This window comes from Salvelinus sp. IW2-2015, linkage group LG7 (assembly GCF_002910315.2).
Source record: "Salvelinus sp. IW2-2015 linkage group LG7, ASM291031v2, whole genome shotgun sequence".
In the NCBI taxonomy this organism is placed as follows: domain Eukaryota; kingdom Metazoa; phylum Chordata; class Actinopteri; order Salmoniformes; family Salmonidae; genus Salvelinus; species Salvelinus sp. IW2-2015.
This window is the reverse complement of record NC_036847.1, coordinates 12,784,520-12,810,711: the sequence shown is the minus strand read 5'-3', so window position 1 is coordinate 12,810,711 and position 26,192 is coordinate 12,784,520. Positions and strand designations below refer to the sequence as shown.

At 42.4% G+C, this 26,192-nt stretch overlaps 1 protein-coding gene across 1 annotated transcript in view; it reads right to left on the bottom strand.

Moving 5' to 3' along the window:
• Positions 1-177: 177 nt before the first annotated feature.
• The window catches only part of LOC111966414 (pleckstrin homology domain-containing family N member 1), a 27,871-nt gene continuing 1,856 nt past the window's right edge, over positions 178-26,192 (bottom strand). The window contains 15 exon segments of the mRNA XM_023991022.2: positions 178-1,131; positions 2,007-2,067; positions 2,647-2,871; positions 3,409-3,582; positions 4,254-4,490; positions 7,156-7,494; positions 7,596-7,741; positions 8,327-8,402; positions 9,089-9,169; positions 12,664-12,810; positions 13,491-13,627; positions 17,337-17,427; positions 18,243-18,323; positions 19,524-19,685; positions 20,214-20,304. Of these exon segments, the coding sequence (XP_023846790.2) occupies positions 944-1,131; positions 2,007-2,067; positions 2,647-2,871; positions 3,409-3,582; positions 4,254-4,490; positions 7,156-7,494; positions 7,596-7,741; positions 8,327-8,402; positions 9,089-9,169; positions 12,664-12,810; positions 13,491-13,627; positions 17,337-17,427; positions 18,243-18,323; positions 19,524-19,685; positions 20,214-20,304 (2,236 nt within the window). The 3' untranslated portion in view covers positions 178-943.

Sequence of the window (26,192 nt, the reverse complement as noted above, 5' to 3'; positions counted from 1 at the left end):
ATTACTTGTAATGCTTATACATCTATATATAGATGTACACTATTTATAAATAGTTTATTCATGCTTATGCAGGAAATGTGTAATAAAGTTTTACCTACTTATATAATGTCTTAGTATGTTTTAGGTCATAATTACTACTAAACATCCATCAAAATAATCACAGTATAATAATGCAAATAATATCAATACTAGTTTATATTAAAAACTTAAATAAACACCTAAAAGTATGAGAAACAAGCCACAAAGACAAGCAACATTTTGCAGCAGTAACACAATGGAGGAAGTCCATCCAAGCCATCAATGTTTGCCTTGTTATTTCAGAACATTAAATAAATTATACTGATGTGTTGCTATTTTTAAGTTTGCTGGAATGCTTTTTACAGCTTACAACCAAAGACATGTTGTCTATGATGCAAAAATATAATAATGATATAACATATGAATCAAAAAGTTTACACAATATAAAAGCATTTAAACAGGACGGCGTTAAAGAAAATGCCCATAAATAATACAAAAAAACTCTCAAAATTCAAATGAAGCCAAATGCAGTGCATTGATAGTAGTAAAAAAACAAACATGTTCAAGCGCTCAGGGATAGAAACTATGTACATTTTGCACTTTCATTAATGCTACGTTAACAGAGGTAGGCTCAGTTTCCTACCTCTGTTGTGTGGGAAAGTGTTTTTGCTGAATCATGTTTATCTGCATTTACATACAGTACACAGTAGTGCAGCATTAATACTAAGAAGTTCCTCTTATCTTATGGCCACTTAAAGCATTCTTTTGACTATCTAACAAATACTTTATTCACACCCTATTCCCTATATAGTGAACTACCTTGAAACAGAGCACACTATATCAGGAATAGGGTGCCATTTGGGGCACAACCATGATATGCAGTAGTGAGCTTGGGTCCAGACGAGTGCCGGCCCATTGTTTGTTTTTATAACCATCTCTGCTGGTTGTTTGCCATGGCACCAAGGCCTCTCGCCCCAATGTCTAATCCCGTCCGGTGTGGCAAAATTCCAGACATGGGTTGAATTCTCTCGGTATTGCAGTCGTACTCCCAAATGTTGTCATAGTCCATTTCCTGGTCATCTGGCTCGGATGGTTCAAGGTATGAGTTGTGATCTGTGGAGGCGAGAGAGACGCGTTTCCCAGGCTTTTAGTTTTCAAAGAGCAGAAGAAGAAGAATACAAGACCTGGCCCAGATTGTTTTGGATCAGGTCCAATGCATACCGTCACTCTCTCATGGTGTGTGTGAACAGCTACACACAGTGTTGCTGTACTGTAAAACCCGTCCTGTTGCATACCTAACAGCACCCACGGTTTGTCCTCTGTTTTGTCCTCGGAATTGTGCAAAGACATATAACTTGAAGTGATCACCTGATAATGCCCTGAGTTATAGCCAATTTTACAGTGGGTTTATATTTGGAGATACCGAGATAACCTCTTTAAATCCCATCCTGTTTTTATATGAGATCAAAGGAGACATAGATATGAGCGAGAGCGAGCGGTCCTAGCCTAGTTGTGAGCTGTCAGTCATGGCTAGCAGTAACCCTGTCTGGAACAGTGTTCTCTTACACTGGGCTTTCCCCCCATGAGACACCTGAACACATGGTATTTAAAGCTGGCCTAAGCTCCATTTCATTGGCACATCTGCGCATTTCCTGCACTTTTTTTTCAAACTGCATGTTGACAGTGACACACCCAGTCCAATACTCCAATGTTTTATATGGTATATTATACTATACTGCATGTGCAAATGTGCCCTTTTTCTCCCCTATGAACAGAACTCTGTGTCATTGAGGTTTTTGAAGTAGATTACCAACTAAGGCAGGCTTTGCTTTTAGTGGGATTGTAGTGTGTGAATGACGACGTGACAATGTATTAGACAGGTTTGAAATGGTGTGCATGACAGAAATGCTAAGTATGTAGTAGGTTAAAGGTAACCAATGTTGTTGCATTGTGATGTTGGTTTACATGAGCATGCTTGACATTCTTACCTGGTGAGTAACCATACAGCATCTGTGGGGTGTTCATAGCAGCCATCGATGGGAAGAGCCTCTGTCAAAAGATGAGAGGATAGAAAATTGTTTCACATGTACAAGAACAACAAATAGTACTTTAGAGATGATTATTATAGAGTACAAATGGAGATTATTCAAAAGTATTCGAAAGAAATATGATTGAGCCATAATGCATTAACTATGGCCAGGATTCAAGTCTTACAGCACTGTCGACAATGCGCCTTTTAAAGGCAATGCTCCTGCGTTTGCGGAGACTGCAGTCAAGGTAAGGGCTGCAGATGTCGGCTCAAGCGCTTAATTTGAGCCAGTTTACTACAGCAGGAAAACATGTGAATTATTATGTTGGTTTAATTACTGGACATGTTTTGTAGGATTTTATATATTTTTCGTTAGGGCAAATCAAGTCTGACATTTTAAAGTGGAAATGACAAATTTCAGAAGCCTTTTTAAACCTTGAATACACTACAAGTTTGCATTTCTCAGCAACAAAAGAGTGATCAAATTAAGATCCTACATCTGTAAGACGTATTGACCCATAACAATAAAGCACTGAGTTCTGATAAAGGATCACCATTCATGCTATGTGAATATGAGCCATTGAGTGTCCGTTTCCCACCTCCTCTTGCACTGCTTTGGGTGCAGGCAGCAGCCTTAGTCTGGGGACAGCTTCAGTTCTCTGGTCTGCTGGCCCCTGAGGGCCCTCCATCTCCAGCCCCTGGCCTTGGCAGAGCACCAGGCTCCTCCTGCAACGCTTGCCCAGGGGAGGGGTGCGCAGCTGGAAGGAGGAGGGTAGGAGATGAGGGTCCTGCTGCTTCTGTGGTGGTCCTCGCCAACATTGTTGCTGAGAATCAGAGGGTGCAAGCGTTAAAAAGCCAGCAGGTCAAATTTGTAGTCGTAGTAATTGGAATTGAAGTGCCTGTCCAATGACAGTCTTGTATATAAAGCCACTGACGAGAACCTTAAGCACCCCCATGTGTCAATATGGTGTCTAAAATCTAGACAAACCTAGCCAGAAAACTTCAATTCAATCGATTAAATCATATTTCTCTAAAATACAGGTCATGCATACGGACAGGACGTTGCTAGTGACAAGGAATTTCATCTCTCAAATCAATTAGTCATCAGCAGCATGCAGCTCTTAGACTCTGTCCATTGCCTGCATCAGTCACCCCCTGGTCAAACGTTTCCTGTATGCGTGCATGCATGTGCCTGCGTCTATATGCACATGTACCTGATTGTGTGTATGTGTGTACTTTTGTTGTACAGTTCATGTGTGCATATGTGATATGTGCGTGTACAGTATGTGTGTGAGAGTTGGTGGGGAGTGCGGTTGTGGTGTAAACTGAGACACATGGATTCAGTATCGGGGTCGGCTTACCGTTGGCTGCTGCCTGGGCCAGCTCTCCTCCTCCTGGGTGTAGGTGTCAGGGGTGCAGGGCTCATCGTACAGGGGCGACAGGGGCTGCCGGGGGGCGCACATGTCTGAGTGTCGCTGGGGGGTGGAGAGCGATGCGTACTTCGGGGACGTCTGAGGGGTGCTCCAGCTGTTGGACTAATCACACAAGGATTTCCAGGGGTTATCATTATTCTTCCAAGCCTCAGTCAGTCAGCTGTTCCTTGCAGCACAGTGGGTGAATGGCCATTATCTTTTCTCGCTCTCTCACGCTCCTAGGCTAGCAGAAGCTAATAATTTAATCCGCACTTAGCGCTGGGATTTGGGGTAGGGTTACCAAGCGGAGAGATGGGTCTAATCTCACACATGCTCTACAGAGGGGCAAAAGGAAAAGGGGTGAGGTAGTAGGGGTGTAGTCTACTAGCGTCACATCTGTATGTGTGTGGGGAGTGTATGCCACTAGCCTGCTACACTAATCTGTCTTCAGTCTCTTAAATTTGAACCCCCTGACAGCGGAAGGTTACGGTAAGTTGTTTCATGTCCAGCACTTATGATGTAATATCTCCCTGAAGCCACATTGTCTGAATTAAGCTGAAGAGGTACTACCATATACTTCTTTAACTCACAGACCTGTTGCTTTGTGGTACTAGTCTATTTTAGTTCTAGTACCCATGATGTACCGACTAGGTGAAAAATCTGTCCATGTGCCCTTGAGCAAGGCACTTAATCCTAATTGCTTTTGTAAATTGCTCTGGATAAGAGGGTCTGCTAAATGACTAAAATGCCAAATGCAAAGATAATCAAGTTAGCCGCCAGGCTGAAGTTAGTACCTTGACGAGGGTGGCTTTCTCCAGGCATTGCGGGGTGCTGGCGGGGTCACGGTGCAGGCCTGAGTAGGGGGTGTTGTACACGGGGGACAGCACCACCGGCCCCTCATGGGGGAGGTAGGAGCAGCGCTGTGACAAAGGTCGGGGGTCACGCTCGGACCTGGCAGCGTGGGACGAAACGCTGTTACTGTGGCTGCCCAGCCGAGCCGTCTCAGTGGAGGAGGGACGACTGGAGATGTACTGTAAGGACACACAGAGACAGAGGGCAAAGGTCAAGTATGCTCGGTGACATTGCAACAAGCTAGGGTGATGCGAATGAACACTGATACTACTACTCAATCCTTTTTCCATTCAGCAAACTTTTGAGTCAAGGAGTAGGCTTAATAGAGATCTGGGAAACCGTACCAAAGTGTGCTATTCAAAGAAACTTGGAATCTGGCAAACCTGATATGATGCTTTTGTTCCTACCCGCCCTGAAAACTTAGGTTGGATTCCTGCTTTATATGAATAAGTCTAGCTTATGTTATCTGTTGCCAAAATCTAAGCAAGGAAAGTTGAAGGTTTCAATCATCTTAATTGTATGTGGTGAGGTGCAGATTCAGTAGCTTGGAGTAGGCCACACACACACAACGCACGCGCAACGCACGCCACACACACACACACACACACACACACACACACACACACACACACACACACACACACACACACACACACACACACACACACACACACACACACACACACAACACACACACACACACACACACACACACACACACACACACACACACACAACACACACACACACACACACACACACACACACACACACACACACACACACACAGTCCATACATATGACTCAGCTCACTGATACAGATGGAGTGTATTCTAGAAATGACCGTAATGCTTTTGAATCAGCACTTTTAGAGAGCAATGAACTAAAGTGGTACCAACTGATAAATAAACGTGAAAGTAACAAACTGCGCAACTACTGCCTTTTTAAACGCACTTTTGGGACTGAACCCTATATACGGAAAGTTTTAACCAAGCAAAATCGAAGCTCTTTTGCAAAATGTAGATGTGGAGTGGCCCCTCTCTCTATTGAGACTGGTAGATACAAAAACACTCCCCTAGATAACAGCCTGGTCTAATAGACTTGACGTAACATAGTAAATGTAACTCCTGGAAACCCAAATTGGTATGATATGTTAAGTTTGGCATGGTTACATAGGACAGATGGTTACTTAAGGCAAAAGTAAAGTAGGGTCGTTGGTCCGGGTGGATGGGTGGGAGTATAACGTGAATGTCTAGCAACCCAAAGGTTTCAAATCTCATCACGAACAACTTTAGCATTTTAGCTAATTAGCAACTTTTCAAGTACTTACTACTTTTTAGCTACTTTGCATGTTAGCGAATGTCTAGCAACCTAAAGGTTGCGAGTTCGAATTCGAATTCGAGTTCGAGTTCGAATTCCATCATCGAAAACGTTAGCATTTTAACTAATTAGCAACATTTCAAGTACTTACTACATTTGAGCTACTTTGCAACTACTTAGCATGTTAGCTAACCCTTCCTCTAACCACAACCATTTTAGCTAACTCTTTCCCTAAACCTTTTAACATAACTCCTAAACTTAACCCTAACCTTAACCTTAACCCTAACCCTAATCCCTAGCCTAGCTAATGTTAGCCAACTAGCTAACGTTAGCCATCTAGCTAACGTTAGCCATCTAGCTACCTAGCTAGAATTCGTAACATATCATACATTTAGCAAATTCATAACGTATTGTATGTTTTCTCAAATTAGTAAAATATTATATGATTTGTAATTCGTAACATATCATACGAAATGGGTGATGGACATCCACAAATTAATACATAACATACGAAACATATCATACTAAATGGAGTGTATCAGATTCACATACAGAATAATAAGAAATTCTCTGAGAACAGGTTGTAGATAAACATGTATGTCGTTTTTGTAATGATGGTTACATTGGAACTAAAGCTCATGCCTTGCTTTACTGTGTGTTATACAACAACATTAGGAATTATATTTTTCTTCAGCTCTCCAGCCAAAATGAAAATGTTAACAGTCTAAATGAAAATAATTAATTATGTGAAATCTTATCAGGTAACAATAATGTAAATGCCTGCGTCAAAGCCTGCCACCTTGTCCTCCAATGGAGACATTTCTTTATAAGTACCTAATTGTCCTTTTATCGACTGTACTTTGTTTGTTGTTTATGCATATATGTGCATAGATGATGCAATGTATTATAGATGACTCCTGTACCATGTTTGACTGTAATTGTTTTTAGTGTCTCAACTCAATTTGAGGGGTCTGTCCACTCTCCGTTATCAGGTAACCTATTGATTGCTGAGGCAGCGTGTAAGGGCCCCTCATTTCTCATGGTCAAAGTTATCTTAATGGTGTTATTTCAGAGGAGGAAAACACAACAAATCATCTCGTCTTCGAGAGGTTTAAGGACTTCAGCATCGGCTTGGGTTGTACCAGGAGAGGCACAGTCTAAACCTCTGTTAATAATTCACATTTGGAAAATGCTGAGCTCAACTCCACCAAAACAAACAAGCGCTTTAATGGTATGGATATCAGATACTATATATACCGGCTACATAAAAATTACCATCACAGGGCAGAGTACAACGCCCAACATCGTAGTGTAAAGGAAAATAAATTCGCTTTGAGTGGCCTAGTTCACATGGAAGTAGCACACATTCCATTTCCCCCTAATTTCTTTGTAGAAAGCAGAACTGGCTCAAAAACATTTCAAATACTTTGACATGTGCTTAATTTCGCTTATTTTGTCATTTGAATGTGTTTGACATATGTATTTGATCTAAGCCTGGTAGAAAGTATTCAAGTGCAAACTTACACATAGGGGTTCTGTGTACCCTGGGGACAGAGGGTTGTCCGCATGTCTAGGGGGGAACTGGAGGTGGTGGGACCCGGAACCAGACCCCCGTGCACTGTGGGACTTCCCCAGCCTCAGAGACTTACTCCCAGCGGACTGCCCCAGCCTCAGAGACTCACTCCCAGCGGACTGCCCCAGCCTCAGAGACTCACTCCCAGCGGACTGCCCCAGCCTCAGAGACTCACTCCCAGCGGACTGCCCCAGCCTCAGAGACTCACTCCCAGCGGACTGCCCCAGCCTCAGAGACTCACTCCGGCTCTGGCTCCGGCTGTTCCAACTCCACCTATCAACCTCTGGAGCCTAGTGTGAAAAATACAACACAACATGTTAAGAACTGACAACAATGGAATGGACACAGTTAAAACTCGGAAGGGCCTTGTTGTTCTAATCTAATGTCTCACCTGTTTCGCTGTGGGGGTGTAGATTATGTCATAAACGGGGGATGGGGGGCTGACCACAGGGACATCGAAGGCTTTGAAGTGCTGGATCCAGTCATAGAACTCCCTCTTATCCAAACAGGACACCACAATAGGGTTTATCATCTTGCCTGTGASAGCAGGGCAAAACAATGGGTAAGGTCACTCATTGAATGTGCATGAGGCAATGTTCAGTGTCTTTTGAGATATAGCAAGTGTGCCCAATCTGGTATTGACATGTGGCTCTAGCTAACAGCGCGACATTGGCTAGAGCGCACATATAGCCTACATGATGAGATTATTATGGACAAAAGAGCGAGATTATTTGTATTTGTCAAACAGAAGACGATGATCATGTCACCAGAATAAGTCCCTCGATATTAATTAGAAAGGAGCATCAAGCTCATCACCTTGCACTTTCACCACCCTGATAAATCCATCATTATTATTTCATATGTAGCCTAATAAACTGCATGCCTTTCGTAGTAGGAGGACCACACAGCATGTCATCGTGTGACTCCAAGTTTACTTCGATATGATAGTCGTTATATCAATATTTGCGCATAAAAGCGTTTCTTGTTTTGTTGACATTTGGAAATGTCAACAAAACACCCGTCTTCATTCAAATCTATACGTCATAACAGACCTGTGTCATATACATGTGTTGTATTTGAGGGGAGGCTTGCACAATAAGTGTGAGATAGTGGTCAATTTACCTTCAATCATGAAGGTGTTGGGCTTGACGTCCTGGCAGGGTGTGGTCACAGTGACCATGTTAAGTGGAAGTTTCCCCTGCAATCATATACACACACACACACACACACACACACACACACACAGCACACACACACACACACACACACACACACACACACACACACACACACACACACATACCATTTCACACACTTCTGATTCAAAGACAGATCAGAGGGAAGGCACTGCAAACATGACAAATAAGGTCCTTGAGCATAATCAAGGATATGAGTCACTTACTGTATATAAGCTCTTGGGGTGAGTACATTATGTATAGTACATAATGTACATAAGAGTTAGCCTGAATGCCAGTCTGTTTGTGCTATCATGCCAATTCCTTGCCACTTTTTGGCATGACAAGGATTTGACTTGATAGCACAAACAGATCTGAGACCAGGCTAGCTAAGAGTCTACATCTACAGATGTATTATCTTAATTGTATCACTCTTTTGTTGCTGAGAATATTTCTGCACAGCAGGAAGTGAAAACTTGTAGTGTATTTGAGGTTTTAAAAGGCTTCTAGTTTGTCATTTCCATTTAAAACGTCAGACTTGATTTGCCCTAACGAAAAATATATCAAACCCTACAAAAAACGTCCATTAATTATAATCCACATAATAATTCACATTTCCAATTGCGGCAGGATTATTTTCCTGCTGTAGAAAAATGGCTCAAATTAAGATCCTACATCTGTATGGTTCAATGGGACGAATTAAAGGTACCTTGTAGTAAAGTCCGTGGCTCTCTTCTGATAGGATGATCAGAGTGGCTGGGTACATCACCAGTAGTCTGTCACTCTGCTCCTGTATTGGACACAATAGAAACAATCAACTCTCACTGCATTAGCTAATTCATTAAAATGTCTATATCCTGTCAATGTATCTTGCGCTCAGTGTAAGATTAACTAATTGAAGTGCCGTGTGTTTTCACATCAGATGCAATCAGTTAATAGTTCTACTGGGCTTTCTGTGTCAAATATAGAAGGTACTGACATTGAAATCTACTGAACAAAAATAGAAACACAACATGCAACAATTTCAAATATTTGACTGACTTACAGTTCATATAAGGAAATCAGTCAATTGAAATAAATTCATTAGGCCCTAATCTATGGATTTTACATGACTGGGCAGGGGTGCAGCCATGGGTGGGCCTTGAAGGATATATGCCCACTCATTTGGAAGCCAGGCCCAGCCACTGGGGAGCCAGGCCCAGCCAATCAGAATGAGTTTTTCCCCACAAAAGGGCTTTATTACAGACAGAAATACTTCTCTGTGTAATGTGTAATAATCATGCTGTTTAATCAGCTTGATAATCATCAGCTTCTTGATATGCCACACCTGTCAGGTGTTCTACAGCTGCACTATCGAGAGCATCCTGACTGGTTGTATCACCGCCTGATAGGGCAACTGCTCGGCCTCCGACCGCAAGGCTCTACGGAGGGTAGTGCATATGACCCAGTACATCACTGGGGCCAAGCTTGATGACATCCAGGACCTCTGTACCAGGCGGCGTCAGGTCTTAAAAATTGCCAAAGACTCCAGCCACCCTAGTCATAGACTGTTCTCTCTGCTACCACATGGCAAGCAGTACCAGAGCGTCAAGTCTAGGTCCAAAAGGCTTCTTAACAGTTTCTACCCCCAAGCCATAAGACTGCTGATCAGCTAATCAAATGGCCACCCAGACTATTTGCATTGACCCCACACACTTTTTTTTTACGCTACTGCTACTCACTGTTTATTATCTATTATCTTTGCATAGTCACTTTACCTCAACCAACCTGTACCCCCGCACATTGACTCGGTACCGGTACACCCTGTATATAGCCTCGTTATTGTTATTATATTGTTGCTCTTTTATTTTTTACTTTAGTTTATTTAGTAAATATTTTCTTAACTCTTATTTTTCTTAAAACTGCATTGTTGGTTAAGGGCCTGTAAGTAAGCATTTCATAGTAAGGTCTAAACATAGTAAGGTATTCGACGCATGTGACAAATCAAATTTGCTCACTAACAGGGATYTAAACAAATGTGTGCAGAACATTTGAGAGAYATAAGCTTTTTGTGCATCTGGAACATTTCTGGGATCTTTTATTTCAGCTCATGAAACATGGCACCAACACTTTACATGTTGCGTTTATATTGTTTTTCAGTGTAAGTGGGCTGTTATCTCCCTGACCGTGTGTGGTGTGTGTGTGTGTGTGTGTGTGTGTGTGTGTGTGTGTGTGTGGGTGTGTGTGGTGGTGTTGTGTGTTTGTGTGTGTGTGTGTGTGTGTGTGTGTGTGTGTGTGTTGTGTGTGTGTGTGTGTGGTTGTGTGTGTACGTGTGTGTGTGTGGGTGTGTGTGTGTGTGTGTGTGTGTGTGTGTGTTGTGGTGTGTGTGTGTGTTTGTGTGTGTTGTTTTTTTCCACATGCAATAACAGTTTTCGGTAGTTCTCAAAAAAGCCATTCCAAGACAGCAGCATTTATTTTTCAACCATGTTTTGAAGCAATGAGCCCAATCAGTCCTCCATGACAACAAATCATAATGAATAAACAACAGAGTTAGACTAATAAATCCTTCATTTTTGGATTATGCTCCGGGAAACAATTTGGCTATCTATATTTCAATATCTTAAAGATCAAGGGGTATAAATGAAATGGAATGACTGGAAATCTGACAGACTTTGGTTTTTAATGTAAAGAAATTGCCTAATTGTATTATTATCTGTAGTAAGCCTACATAACCAACCCACAAGTAATATGCTACATTATTTTTCTCTTCTTCTAATGACTCTTAAGGGGAAAGTAATCTAAAAGTAACAGAAAATAATCCGATTAAGTTACTGAGTTTGGGAAATCAAAAAGTTACATTACTGATTACAATTGTGGACAGGTAACTAGTAAATAATGGATTACATATAGAAAGTAACCTACCCAACCCTGTGTGTGTGTGTGTGTGCGTGTGTGTTTGTGTGGTGCGCACGCACTTGCATGCCCGTGAGCGTGTTTCCTCCGCCTGCCGAGGGCGTGTCTGGCAGACAGCTGACATTCCAGCTGTGAGGTGAGTCAAGTTGCTGCGTGAGCTAAGCAACTGCCTCTCACACACCCAGTTTACAAGCCCTTCAATCTCCCTTCGAAAGATTTCCATCAGGCCAGTTCCCATCAAATGTTAATTGGCAGATTCACCCGCCGGCTACATGAGCGTTGCTGTTTTATAGGATTAAGCCTAGTCAGCATCATGTATTTCCTTGGTTACTTTCTCGCTCGGTTAGCAGAGTAACGTCACGTCTTGTCGGAGTGTATGAGACCCAGGGAGTAAGTGTTGTGGTAACTGCAGTAGACTAGTGTTTCTGCCATACACTCCCTCAAGGTATAGAGGTCCCAGCAGACAACAATGCTCACTCCTTACGTTGTGGTGAGGTCATGGTGAATATGCGAAAGAGTACGTGTGTGTGTGGTGTGTGTGTGTGTGTGTGTGGTGTGTGTGTGTGTGTGTGTGTGTGGTGTGTGTGTGTGTGTGTGTGTGTGTGTGGTGTGTGTGTGTGTGTGTGTGTGTGTGTGTGTGTGTGTGTGTGTGTGTGTGTGTGTGTGTGTGTGTGTGTGTGTGTGTGTGTGTGAGGAGAGAGAGAGAAAGCGAGAGAGAGAGAGAGAGAGAGAGTCAGTGGGCTCTAAGGTAGATGTTATATTGATGATAATGTTACGTTTACTCCTCATTCTCAGATCCCCGCTATCTGACTGATTACAGGTTGGAGTCATAACTGTCTAATGGACAATTCCATAAATTGTCTGGTTTCACAAAACAAGATAGCAACAGTCAAGACCATGAATAAACTATTTTATTCATCTTTCTTAAAATGTGTAATTATTTATGCGCAATGCGGACTGTATACACCAGGCTTCTTCGTTTGAGTGATATTTTAATATAAAAAGTGACATATCTTTCACTGACAAGTTCTAATGTTTCACTGTCAGGTTCTAATGTTTCACTGTAAGTTATAATGTTTACTGTCAGGTTATAGATGTTTTAGTGTCAGGTTATAATGTTTCACTGACAGGTTATAATGTTTCAATGTTCAGGTTATAATGTTTCACTGTCAGGTTATAATGTTTCACTGCCAGGTTATAATGTTTTAGTGTCAGGTTATTAAATGTTTCACTGTTTCACTGTCAGGTTATAATGTTTTAGTGTCAGGTTATAATGTTTCACTGTCAGGTTATAATGTTTCACTGTCAGGTTATAATGGTTCAGTGACAGGTTACAGTGTGCCATAGGCACATCATAAGCCACAGAAAGGTGAGCGGAGGTGGGTGTTGTACCTGGCAGGGGAGGTGCTGCAGACTGACTTTGGACACGAAAATGATGGGCCCCAGACTCTCACGCTGAGAACCCTCCCACTCATAGATGGGGTCTTTACTGATTGAGTTCCTCAGCTCCTCTCTCCCCTCCGTATTCTCCTTTACATTCTGCAGGAAACAGGTAGACATGTTTACATTAGCGAGGCATGAAAATAATCTACCTCACCCCACCAGTTATGAGAAATAAACATTAAACACATACAGAACTTCTCCACAGTATGAGCTATTATTGCTATAATGACGGGGCTTTTCATTCTCTGATAGCGACGCAATCATACTTACATACTATCATACTTCCTGGGCGAGAATACTGTATAACGAAACAACAATTGTTCCTACACTAGCTGTCACTATTGGAAGTGACACAGGAAGAATGTTGCATGAATGCTTTTCTTCTTTGCTTTCAGAACATATGCATTGGGATATACCGTTGGTCAAACCTGCTTGTGTAGATGCCCTATATTTCGTCCACTATTGAATGTGTGTGATCAGCCTTTTCCACACCTGTTGGTGTAACCATACTTTGACCCAGTGCAGATGTGAGTCTAGCGATGTGGTTGTGGTGCGGCCACAGTCATGACCGCTCCCTGGGAATGGATCATGCCCTCAGGAAGAGACAGCCGTGACCTACATGACTCAACACATCCTGTTGATTGATTGCTGTTTTACCCTCAGGATCAACCCAGGGTGTAGCTRCTACTTGGGCCTCCTTAACTGGCCTCTTTAACTGGCCTCCATTTCCATCATCTGCACTGCCATATCAATGAAACATAGTATTATTTCCTTACCTTAACCCTGGTGTAGGTCTCGATAGGTGCGATGGGGGTGCCCCCGTTGATCTCGATGTGTTCTTTGAGCAGGCCGAACCACATGTCCATCTCCTCCTGGTTGGAGCAATAGACGATGATGGGGTTCAGGCTGACACCTGCAGGGGTCAAAGGTCATGAGGTCAGAGAGGAGATGGCCACTAGCGCGTCCTGCTAAAGCCCTACCCTATCCATTTACAAATAGAAGGCTGTACATTATGCAACTGGAAGCTTGTCATCGCTAGTAAATCAGACTTTAGGTTTTACCACTATTTCACAAAGAAACTATTGTGAAAATACTGTAGATAGGTAGAGCTCTCCGTCATGTTAATTACACGTTCTGTCAAACTTCCACAGAAGATACCCTGTAGCCCGATATCCCTTTCAAACTAAGACAAAAACACACCAACTCTAGCATGCCGCCAACTTTTTACAGACACAGCTTCACAGAAATTATTTTAATGTATTTATTCTCTCCATTTAAATGTATGTAGTTCTGTCCTTGAGCTGTTCTTGTCTATTGTCACAGAAATGCCTTGGCATTTGGCCTGGGGGAACGCACACTGCCATTTCATATTTTATCTTGACTTTGACAGGTAAATATTTAAAGGCCACTGATATTTAGCTAATAAATGATGGGTTAACATGCATACGTTTCTAACTACTAGCCATTTGTAGTTTATCTGTCTTCAACCAAAATAACTGTTTGAAAGAAGAGAGCGCACGATGGTGTGATCACATTGGCTGGTGGTGATTCATTTACTGCAGTATTAGGCCTAATATTTAGCCACTGAACGATGGGTTAATGTGAATGAGCATCTTGAGCTACACATAGCCTCTCTTTTCAGATGAGCCCATGCGCAATTATGTAAGAATGTCTTGTCTGGGATGTTCTCTTGATAAGTGCATGAATTGGACCATTTTCCTGTCCTGTTAAGCATTCAAAATGTAACGAGTACTTTTTGGGTGTCAATGAAACTGTATGGAGTAAAACTTACAATATTTTCTTTAGGAATGTAGTGGAGTAAAAGTAAAAGTTGCCAAAAATAMAAATAGTAGCGTACAGATACCCCCAAAAAACGTTAAAGTATTTGACTTTACTGTACTTTACACCACTGCATAGCCATGTAGCCTATAGGCTGCACAGACCAGTAACGCAAAATATGCTTTTCTTTTGAAAATAAATTGTATTAGTCTTAATGTCTCATATGGACCTGTCTAAACAAATTAATATTGGATTTCTTTGTAATGGTGTATATTTAATGGGTTTATTAAAATAGGCCCATCCACATCGGCACACCCCTACTCCCACTCGTCTACAGTGTCGGCATGCGCACAGAATATATAAAAGGCTTACGCCGGCAAGAATGTGGTAAAAAGAGGACTGTTTGAAAGGGGGTCATACAAACAATACCCCAATTTTTTTTTTACAAGAAACATACAGTAAATCATGTGTGAATTAGGTATAACTTAACTACTACAGGAGAGAGCTTGCAACCTGGGCCGGTATTCATAGAATGTGTCGGAGAAGCACTGCTGATCTAGGATCAGGTCCCCATGTCCATGTCATCTTATCCGTTGTGATCTAAAAGGCCAAACTGATCCTAAATCAGCCCTTCTCCTCTGAAACGCTTGCTCTCTTTGGCCTCATAACAGCTCAAGCAAACCCACCTCCCTCTGGACTGCCTTCCTTCCCAACAGGAATGTAGCCTACAGGACTTGAGGTGAGCTGGAATCTCCCTTTATCAGCCCTACTACACATACTACAGATAACAGCCTCTTTCATTCCAGCCCCACGCCTTTGTCATTGTCCGGAATGCTTGCCTTGCCAGCTGACTGCTTCTCTAATCGGTGGCCATGCTGCTCTCGTTAGTTGATTTTCTTTCTCCTTGTTCCAGCCTTCATTTTAGACCTTGATCATCACACTCCCTTGAAGGAGGCATTTTCACATGGTTCACGTGAGGACAGCCAAAGTTAAAACCCAACTAAGGCTTGTCGGGTTGTTAAATATTTCAGGAGCCGAGGCCTATTGTTCTGACCTGTGCACCTTAACTGACGAATGGGAGTGTGAGTCTGGACTTCTGAGGCCATTCCTCCTAGAGGCGGGGGTGTGCGGCTCCCACTTTCTTCCCCCTCCGCTACTCTTTTCCTGGCTGTGATACCCTCTCATCTGTCTCATCCTCCTCTCATTTCATATATATCTCTATCAGAATATAATTACAAAAATGTTATGAAAAAATGTTGCGCAACATGACACTAACTTAACCTTTGCATGAACTTTCCGAGATTTTCCAGGGCAGTTTTCGGGACCTTGCGTGTTCCTAGTATGTCATTCTAAGTCAACTCCTGGTCAGTTTACAGTGAAGCTGATTCAGCAGTGTAYCAATGAGAAAGATTTTTAGTCAGAGTTATCGCTGTGCACAATATTTTGTCATGTTATTCTACGTGTGTTTCCAGTGAAGTCTATTACAGCCTCCCTGCAGGTAAATAAAGGCTCTCCCAGAACAGAGAAAACATCTGAAATACAATAGTTTATTAAATCAGTTTTCTCCGGCAAATATCTATGAATGTGACGTATGTTTTGGCCATGGGTAGCAAAGAAAACGTTTGACAGTGGAGATCTCTTCCGTTTCAAAATAATTATGTGAATGATAAAGAATTCTCTGTGACTTGAGCGGACTTTACGTGTCAATGACTTTTAATCACAATGTGTGTCATCTTGAATGCAGAGAAATGCCCAAGATCCCCTCATCAAACACATTTAAATCCTAAATACATTCCAATTCTAGCCCGGTTGCCAGGTATGTCTGTGCTTTAACAGACCCCTCTGACAATAATTGTCATGCCATAGAATAGACGACAGAGAAGCTGGCTAAGGCACAAATCCGTCAACCATGCTCAAATTCATTTTGCAACTACTTCCTATCATCATTATCAAAGATGCAGTCAAGTTGATATTGAAGTACAGGAACATTTAGAGATCAGCAACCATATCCACAAAGCCTCTCAGAGTAGGAGTGCTGATCTAGGATCTGTCCATATCATCTTATTCATTAATATCTATAAGCACTCCTACTCTGAGATACTTTGTGGATATGAGCCCAGATTCTAAGGGGCAAAACTAGCAGGCATTAAGTAGGATGCTCCTGGAATGTGCAATAGATTAAATGTCTTGATAGGGCTTAGAGCGGGTTCAGCCTCGACAGCTGAGCGAGTTCAGGAGCACCTGTCGCACAACAAGAGGGGCCTTCAAGAGCGGCTTGGCCCCCTGACTGAGGGCTGAGAGAGGCGACTCTAGTTAGTCTTGGGGTTGTGTGGAGGTGAAAGAGGTCACAGCACTTTTGAGTCACCGGAATGTCGGAATATAGGAAACACCACCATTTGAAAATAGTGTGTGGTTGCAGTTTAGGATTGTGAACGTGAATATGGGCTCTGTCTGTCTTTGCTGAGAAAGAAACGAAACTTGAGAACAGTGCGCTTCGTTTTGAGTTTTTGACAGCAATACAAGATGTAAGTGACAGTCAAGTTATTTTGCACACATCTCAAGTAGCTTTGAGATTGGTTGAAAGAAGAGGGGCATTTAGTCACTACTTAATGCAAAGTTGCTTCTACAAATTCCTGAACTAGATTAGTTAGCCTGTGAATCATAAACAACTATAAACACACGGCGGTCCAATGCCAACTCAACACAGATTGGCTATAGTCAATAGAAAACATGAAACAAGTGATTTCAACATCTCAGCGCTCCATGCTCTGCTATTTATGAATGCCACCACTACCACAAGGAGTCAATTTTGTTTTTCCCTTTCAAGTAAAAGGCCAACTAACCGTTGATCTGGAAGGCAAATTCCTGGAGTTGGCTGTGGTTACAGTTCTGCTGCAGATTGCAGATGGTGAGCTCTTTCAGAGGAAGAGTCCCCTGCACGCACAAAACACAAGTCAAATCTTAGTCATTCAATCATTCCATTTAACCTTACAGTTTCATTGTCGTGACCATAGAAATATACTTTAAAACAAGGATGCGTTTCACTGTTTTTCAAGCATGGATAATACCTCATAACTAAATTGTTGACAAATGTTATAGTTTTACATTCATTGAAAGCAGTCACTCCCCTTTATGGACTCTGAACATTTCATGACTCTAGGACCAAGAAAATGTATTAAAAATAGCTTCTGAATTTTATGACCATCAAATGTACTCGTTTTTCAGTTTCAGTTTTGGAACTTAGGCAAATATGATTATTAATTGGTGTGGAACTAAGGCCAGCCAGGTTGCATGTATGATTGTCTGAGGCCTTACATTTGTCGTCATAATGTCTAATATCCAGTAATGCTCCAGCAGCCCCCCACCCTGTCACTGAGTCTAGTACAAACACGATATCGACAAACACGATATAGACACTGCTTGATGACTGTTCATACTTTACTAGACAGGTTAAGGAGACAATCATACACACCATGTTTACCAATACAAAAACCGTTCGCAAGGGACACGTAATCACGAGACACGAGATTGAAAACGACATTACATTTGAGTCATTTAGCAGAGGCTCTTATAATACCGAGCTATTTTACAATCAGTGCACTGAGACTACTGTGTCATAGTAAACATTTCCTCTCCATTTGTCATTTGTGATCAATTTGTGAATCATTACTCATTCATTTACAACATTTGAGTACAATCTCCATAAATAACATAATGGCAGACTTTGAAGAACAGTTGGAAAGCCTCACCTGGTAGGTGAGTCCAGTGGTGTTGTTGGAGACAAAATGAAGGTGTGTCTGGAAGAGGTCCAGGTAGCAATCATGCACATCCTGAGGAGAGAGTGCAAGAGACAGAGTGTGTGTCTGTCTGTGTCTCTGTGTCTCTGTGTCTCTGTGTGTGTGTGTGTGTGTGTGTGTGTGTTGTGTGTGTGTGTGTGTGTGTGTGTGTGTGTGTGCGTGCGTGCGTGCGTGCGTGCGTGCGTGCGTGCGTGCGTGCGTGCGTGCGTGCGTGCGTGCGTGCGTGCGTGCGTGCCAGGAGGTGATATGCCTCTATCTGTCTATTATGGTGGTCATTAGGGGAAACATAGAATATCAGAGAAAGACTAAAGGATTGGCAATATGACGCAGTGTTACCAAATAATGATTTGGAAATTGATTCATCATGACATTATGAACGTCCCAAATGGCACCCAATTCCCTTTTTGATTAATTTTACATCTGTAGGAAGTGTTGTACTGGATTTTGATCATAAGGACTTGTTGTATTAGGAGGACTTGTGGTATTCTGAGGATTTATGGGATTTCTCAAAGAGCCACTTGTGATTTACAATCACTTCCTGCCATTTGACAAGACTAGCCCTGTACTTTTTTCAGGTTCAAAAACAGTGAAGCAATACTTCCTCCTTGATTTACTCTCTGCGCTGTATTGATTTACCAAACAATGTGTTCTTTCCCCTATGACACTCCATTCTTTCACTCCTTTTTTGTCGCTCTCTGTCTCTTTCGCTCTCTCACTCTCTTTGACAGTGTGATTGCATCTGTGACAGATAGCGATTCCCACGGTTGGGTGCCGGTATTTTCCTGTATACCTGTTCTTAGATCAGCTCTGAGGTTGTCTCAGGGAGTTGTTTACCAATTCCTTCAGTGCCCAGCGTGTTTAAACGCGGCCTGCGGTCCCCTATGCTGAACCCTCGTTTTATTCATCCCCCTTGGCCACCACGTCAGCGTTAGTTAAGCATTAGCTAACCGTTTCACAAACCCGCAGAGCTAGGACTACATCCTGTCCCCTCCACCTGTTTGTTTGGTTTGCCTCCCGTCGGGGGTGACTAACACACTGTTTCACTGTGGGGTGGAGGCTTGTTTAAAGACCTCATTAACCACAATGACTGTGTGGAGGTATATGTTTATTGTGCTTTATTGTTGTTTCATCATTTAATTAGTCAGTTATCTGAAGTGACTTGAGGTGTTACAGTTCCGTCAGAGGACGTGTGTGTGTGTGTGTGTGTGTGTGTGTGTGTTAGTTGTTTCTCACCTTGCAGTGGAGAAAGCGGAAGCGGACTTTAGAGCTGTGGACCATCCTGCCATAATTTTTGACATTGATGCTGCTTTTCTTCCATCCATTGGCTGGGTCGTAAGGGAACGGAGGTTCCCACTTAATGTTCTCGATCTTCTGCAGATCCTTATGGGTCATCTCCTGCAAGCAACCAATCACATTAGTGAATATTAACCCATTGTGCACAACAAACCTGGGGCGGCAGGAAGCCTAGTGGTTAGAGCGTTGGACTAGTAACCGGAAGGTTGCAAGATCAAATCCCCGAGCTGACAAGGTAAAAATCTGTCGTTCTGCCCCTGAACAAGACAGTTAACCCAGTATTCCTAGGCCGTCATCGAAAATAAGAATTTGTTTTTAACTGACTTGCCTAGTTAAATAAACTAACTTAAATTGTGGCTGAATTCTTAGAAAAAAGGTTATTCAGTTGTCCCTGTAAGATAAAAAAAAAAAATTGCTTCCAAGATTATGCATACATGTATCAACATAGTACGTGTGTTTGTATGACATGGTTGAAATGAGAGAATTTGTCATAAAATATTTGTGTGTGTTCATGAAATATGTCTATGTCTTTTATCATGGTTAGAGAGAGAGAATGGAAGAGMGAGAGTGAGAGAGACGGACGGAGAAAGGGGGGAAGAGGGAGGGAGAGAGTTTTCCAGCGTTCCATACCTTCCTTGGAGTGACAGTGCAGAGAATATTGATGATGCTGTTGGACTTCTCCTGTCCTTCCTGGGGATACTTCTTACGGAACAAGCGGCTGCTGCTCCGGGAGGGAAGGGGGAAAAGAAACTTATTTTACAACTCCCTCTCCCATGTTTACCACGCAGGTAGCCTAGCTAGCCTGTCTGTTTGCTGTGCTACCAGCTGGCTTCTCAATGGCGGATGAAAACAATGAGTTCAAGATGAATGTGTTCCTTTCTGAAGAGTTCCCTTTTCAGTTTGAAAGGGTGTGGAGTGTAAAGTGAGTGCCTGGTTTCACGTTGTAAATCTAGACACATTTGACCAGGAAACCCCTTTGTCAGTTCCCTTCAATATCACCCATTTAAATGAGCAAAACACTCAGGGCTTATGTCTCAGATAGGCAGTGCATGAATAAAGAAATAAAGGCTTCAATCTCCTCCTTTGTCAAGCCTGAACCCCATCTGTTATCTTTAGTGTCACAGCTTCATAAAGAAACATTTCCGGTGCATTGATATCAGAGTGAGTCAACTTTTACAATCTCCCTCGAGTTTCTCTCTCTATCTCCCTGTGGCCCATCTAAATGACATTAGCATAAAACAAAGACTTCATCTGAGCTGGTGGTAATCAAGTTCGGATCAGAATGTGATGACTGACAAATAAGACTGACAAGCATTAATCAATCATCAATAAAGTGATCACTATATTCCAGGTTCTTGTTCTTTGAATTCTGAGCAGAACAATATAATGTGAACACTGACTGTCTAACGCAACCCAGAAATGTAAACTCTGTAAACTTATTGACTAAGACTGGTATCTGCGAACCTAGTATTTTCTGTGTCACTAAATTGGCATTCACATTATCTTGCTCTACAGGGAATAACTGAGCTGAACCTGGCCCTTTCACTACACAGAGAGAGAATGTGAGACATTGTCATCCTACAAGAAGCCTGGTATAGAGGAGACGGACCCACTGGTTGCCCTCTAGGTTACAGAGAGCTGGTAGTCCCATCCACCAAACTACCAGGTGTAAAACAGGGAAGGGACTAAGGGGGTATGCTAATTTGGTATAGAACAGACCTAACTCACTCCATTAAATTAATCAAAACAGGAACATTTTACATTTGGCTAGAAATTCAAAAGGAAATTATCTTAAGAAAAATGTCCTCCTGTGTGCTACCTATATCCCCCACTAGAATCCCCATACTTTAATTACATGTACTAGTCTGTGGCGACCTAAATGCCAGAACCGGACAAGAACCTGACACCCTCAGCACACAGGGGGACAAACACCTGCCTGGAGGTGACAGCATTCCCTCCCCCATATGCCCGCCTAGGCACAACTATGACAACATAACCAACAAAAACTCCTGCAGCTCTGTTGTACGCTGGGTATGTACATAGTCAATGGTAGGCTTCGAGGGGACTCCTATGGTAGGTACACCTATAGCTCATCTCTTGGCAGTAGTACAGTAGACTACTTTATCACTGACCTCAACCCAGAGTCTCTCAGAGCGTTCACAGTCAGCCCACTGACACCCCTATTAGACCACAGAGCAATACTCAATCATGAGGCATCAAAGCCAAAGGAACTGAGATATTAAGAAATGCTATAGATGGAAGGAATGCAGTTTGGAAACCTAACTAAAAACAATTAGGCAACAACAAATTCAATCCCTTTTAGACAACTTCCTGTACAAAATGTTCCACTGTAATAGTGAAGGTGTAAACTTGGCAGAAGAAAATATTAACCGTATATTTGACCTCTCAGCTTCCCTTTCAAATCTAAAAATTAACAACAACGACAAATGGTTTGATGAAGAATACAAAAATCAAAGAAAGAAATTGAGAAACCTGTCCAACCAAAAACATAGAGACCCGGAAAACCTGAGTCTACGCCTTCACTATGGTGAATCACTAAAACAATACAGAACTACACTACGGAAAAAGAAGGAACAGCACGTCAGAAATCAGCTCAATGTAATTGAAGAATCCATAGACTCTAACCACTTCTGGGAAAATTGGAAAACACTAAACAAATAACAACACGAAGAATTAACTATCCAAAATGGAGATGTATGGGTAAACCACTTCTCCAATCTTTTAGGCTCTTTATTAACAAAGAACCAACAGCAAAAACCTATACATGATCAAATACAAATCTTAGAACCAACTATTAAAGACTACCAGAACCCACCAGATTCTCCAATTACCTTGAATGAACTACAGGACAAAATAAAAACCCTCCAACCCAAAAATACCTGTGGTGTTGATGGAATCCTCAATGAAATGATCAAATATACAGACAACAAATTCCAATTGGCTATACTAAAACTCTTTAAAATCATCCTTAGCTCTGGCATCTTCCCCAATATTTGGAACCAAGGACTGATCACCCCAATCCACAATTCAACCCCAATAACTACRGTGGGATATGCGTCAACAGCAACCTTGGGGAAATCCTCTGCATTATCATTAAAAGCAGACTCATACATTTCCTCAGTGAAAACAATGTACTGAGCAAATGTCAAATTGGCTTTTTACCAAATTATCGGACAGACCACGTATTCACCCTCCACACCATAATTGTCTTCTCATGCTTTGTTTATTTCAAAAAAGCCTTCGACTCAATTTGGAATGAGGGTCTGCTATACAAATTGATGGAAAGTGGTGTTGGGGGAAAAACATACGACATTATAAAATCCATGTACACAAACAAGTGTGCGGTTAAAATAGGCAAAAAACACACACATTTCTTCCCACAGGGCCGTGGGGTGAGACAGGGATGCAGCTTAAGCCCCACCCTCTTCAACAGATACAGTTGAAGTTTGAAGTTTACATACACCTTAGCCAAATACATTTAAACTCAGTTTTTCACAATTCCTGACATTTAATCCTAGGAACAATCCCTGTCTGTAATTTCAGTTAGGATCACCACTTTAATTTAAGAATGTGAAATGTCAGAATATAGTAGAGAGAATGATTTTGTTCAGCTTTTTATTTATTTCATCACATTCCCAGGGTCAAAGTTACATACACTTCAATAGTATTTTGAACATGGCCTTTAAATTGTTTAACTCGGAAATGCTCGGTAGCCCCACAAGGCTTCCCACAAATAATTGAGGGCATTTTGCCCATTCCCTGACAAGCCTTGGTGAACTGCAATCAGGTTGCAGGCCTCCTGCTCGCACAACCCCTTTCAATTCTGCCCCTACAGAATTTCTATAGGATTGATTCAGGGCTTTGGAGCGCCACCTCCATTATTTGGACTTGTTGTCCCTTAGCCATTGCCCACAACTTGGAAGTATGCTGGCGGTCATTGTCCATTGGAAGGCCCATTTGCGACAAGCTTTAACTTCTGACTGATTGTCTTGAAATGTTGCTGTCAATATAATCCAACATCATTTTTCCTTTCCTCATGATGCCATCTATTTTGTGAGTGCACCAGTCCCTCCTGCAGAAAGCACCCCCACAACATGATGCTGCCACCCCCGTGCTTCACGGTTGGGATGGTGTGCTTCGGCTTGCAAGCATCCGACTTTTCCTCCAAAATAACGACGGTCATTAATGGCCCAACAGTTCCCATTTTGTTTCATTCAGACCAGAGGACAATTTCTCCAAAAATACAAATCTTTGTCCGTTTGCAGTTGAAACCGTAGTCCTGGGCTTTTTTAATGGCATTTTGGAGCAGTGCTTCTTCTTGCTGAGTGGCCCTTTCAGGTTATGTCGATATAGGACTCGTTTTACTGTGATATAGATACTTTTTTTACCTGTTTCCACCAGCATCTTCAAAAGTCCTTTGCTTGTTGTTCTGTGATTGAATTGGCACTTTTCGCACCAAAGTACGTTCATCTCTAGGAGACAGAATGCATCTCCTTTCTGAGCGGTATGACGACTGTGTGGTGRCATGGTGTTTATACRTGGGTACTATTGTTTGTACAGATGAACGTGGTACCTTCAGGCGTTTGGAAATTGCTCCCAAGGATGAACCAAACTTGTGGAGGTCTACAATTTTTTTTCTGAGGTCTTGGCTGATGTTTTTGATTTTCCCATGAGGTCAAGCAGTGAGGCACTGAGATTGAAGGTAGGCCTTGAAATACATCCACGGGTACACTGCCAATTGACTCAAATGAAGAAAATTWGCCTATCAGAAGCTGCTAAAGCCATGACATCATGTTCTGGAATTTTCCAAGCTGTTTAATTAAAGGCACAGTCAACTTAGTGTTAAACTTCTGACCCACTGGAATTGTGATACAGTGAGTTATAAGTTTCAATAATCTTTCTTTAAACAATTGTTGGAAAAATTACTTGTGTCATGCACAAAGTAGATGTCCTAAACGACTTGCCAAAACTATAATTTGTTAACAAGAAATTTGTGGAGTTATTGAAATGTTACTGTAGTTACTGTATGTTTCCCATGCCAATAAAGCCCCTTGAATTGAACTGAATTGAGAGCGAGAGCAGGACACAGAGTATGTGAGAAAACAGAATTTATTGTTTGTGAACAATCAATTCACCTGTGTTTGTGTGTGTGTGTGTGTGAGTGTGCGCTTTCAAGTGTGTGCATGCTTTTAAAGAGGCAACGGTTAGGTGCACTTTGGACAACACTAAACCTCTGTTTTTATTTGAACATAAATCTACTTGGCAGAACCCTAAGGATACCACATATAGAGGCTGCCCCCAGAATGGTGAACCATGTGGTAAAGTAGCAATTCATAACAGTTGTACCATCATGGCCCTTGCTTTGCTAAGTGGCTATAAGTAAAAGCATTTCACTGAGGGTCATAAAGTTGATTCATTTCATGACTCTGATAGTACATTAAAGTAGCATAAGCTTACAGCAATACTAATCAACTTCGAACAATCCAAAATAATTATTTCATGACTAGGACATTGTCGGTTTATGTCCCGGCAGTGATTCTATTCTATCCTAAGCATTATATTCTATCCTAACCATTCTATTCTATGCTAACCATTCTATTCTATTCTATCCTAACCATTCTATTTCATCCTAACCATTCTTTATATTATATCCTAACCATTCTATTATATTCTATCCTAACCATTCTTCTCCTATCATTGCTATGCAGACAACACACAATTAATCTTCTCCTTTCCCCTTCTGATGACCCGGTGGCGAATCGCATCTCTGCATGTCTGGCAGACATATCAGTGTGGATGACGGATCACCACCTCAAGCTGAAACCTCGGCAAGACGGAGCTGCTCTTCCTCCCGGGGAAGGACTGCCCGTTCCATGATCTCGCCATCACGGTTGACAACTCCATGTGTTCCTCCTCCCAGAGTGCTAAGAACCTTGGCGTGATCCTGGACAACACCCTGTCGTTCTCAACTAACATCAAGGCGGTGGCCCGTTCCTGTAGGTTCATGCTCTACAACATCCGCAGAGTACGACCCTGCCTCACACAGGAAGCGGCGCAGGTCCTAATCCAGGCACTGTGCATCTCCCGTCTGGATTACTGCAACTCGCTGTTGGCTGGGCTCCCTGCCTGTGCGATTAAACCCCTACAACTCATCCAGAACGCCGCAGCCCGTCTGGTGTTCAACCTTCCCAAGTTCTCTCACGTCACCCCGCTCCTCCGCTCTCTCCACTGGCTTCCAGTTGAAGCTCGCATCCGCTACAAGACCATGGTGCTTGCCTACGGAGCTGTGAGGGGAACGGCACCTCAGTACCTTCAGGCTCTGATCAGGCGCCTACACCCAAACAAGGGCACTGCGTTCATCCACCTCTGCCTGCTCGCCTCCCTACCACTGAGGAAGTACAGTTCCCGCTCAGCCCAGTCAAAACTGTTCGCTGCTCTGGCCCCCCAATGGTGGAACAAACTCCCTCACGACGCCAGGACAGCGGAGTCAATCACCACCTTCCGGAGACACCTGAACCCCACCTCTTTAAGGAATACCTAGGATAGGTATTCCCCCTCCCCCCCCCCCCCCCCCCCCCCTTAAAAGAT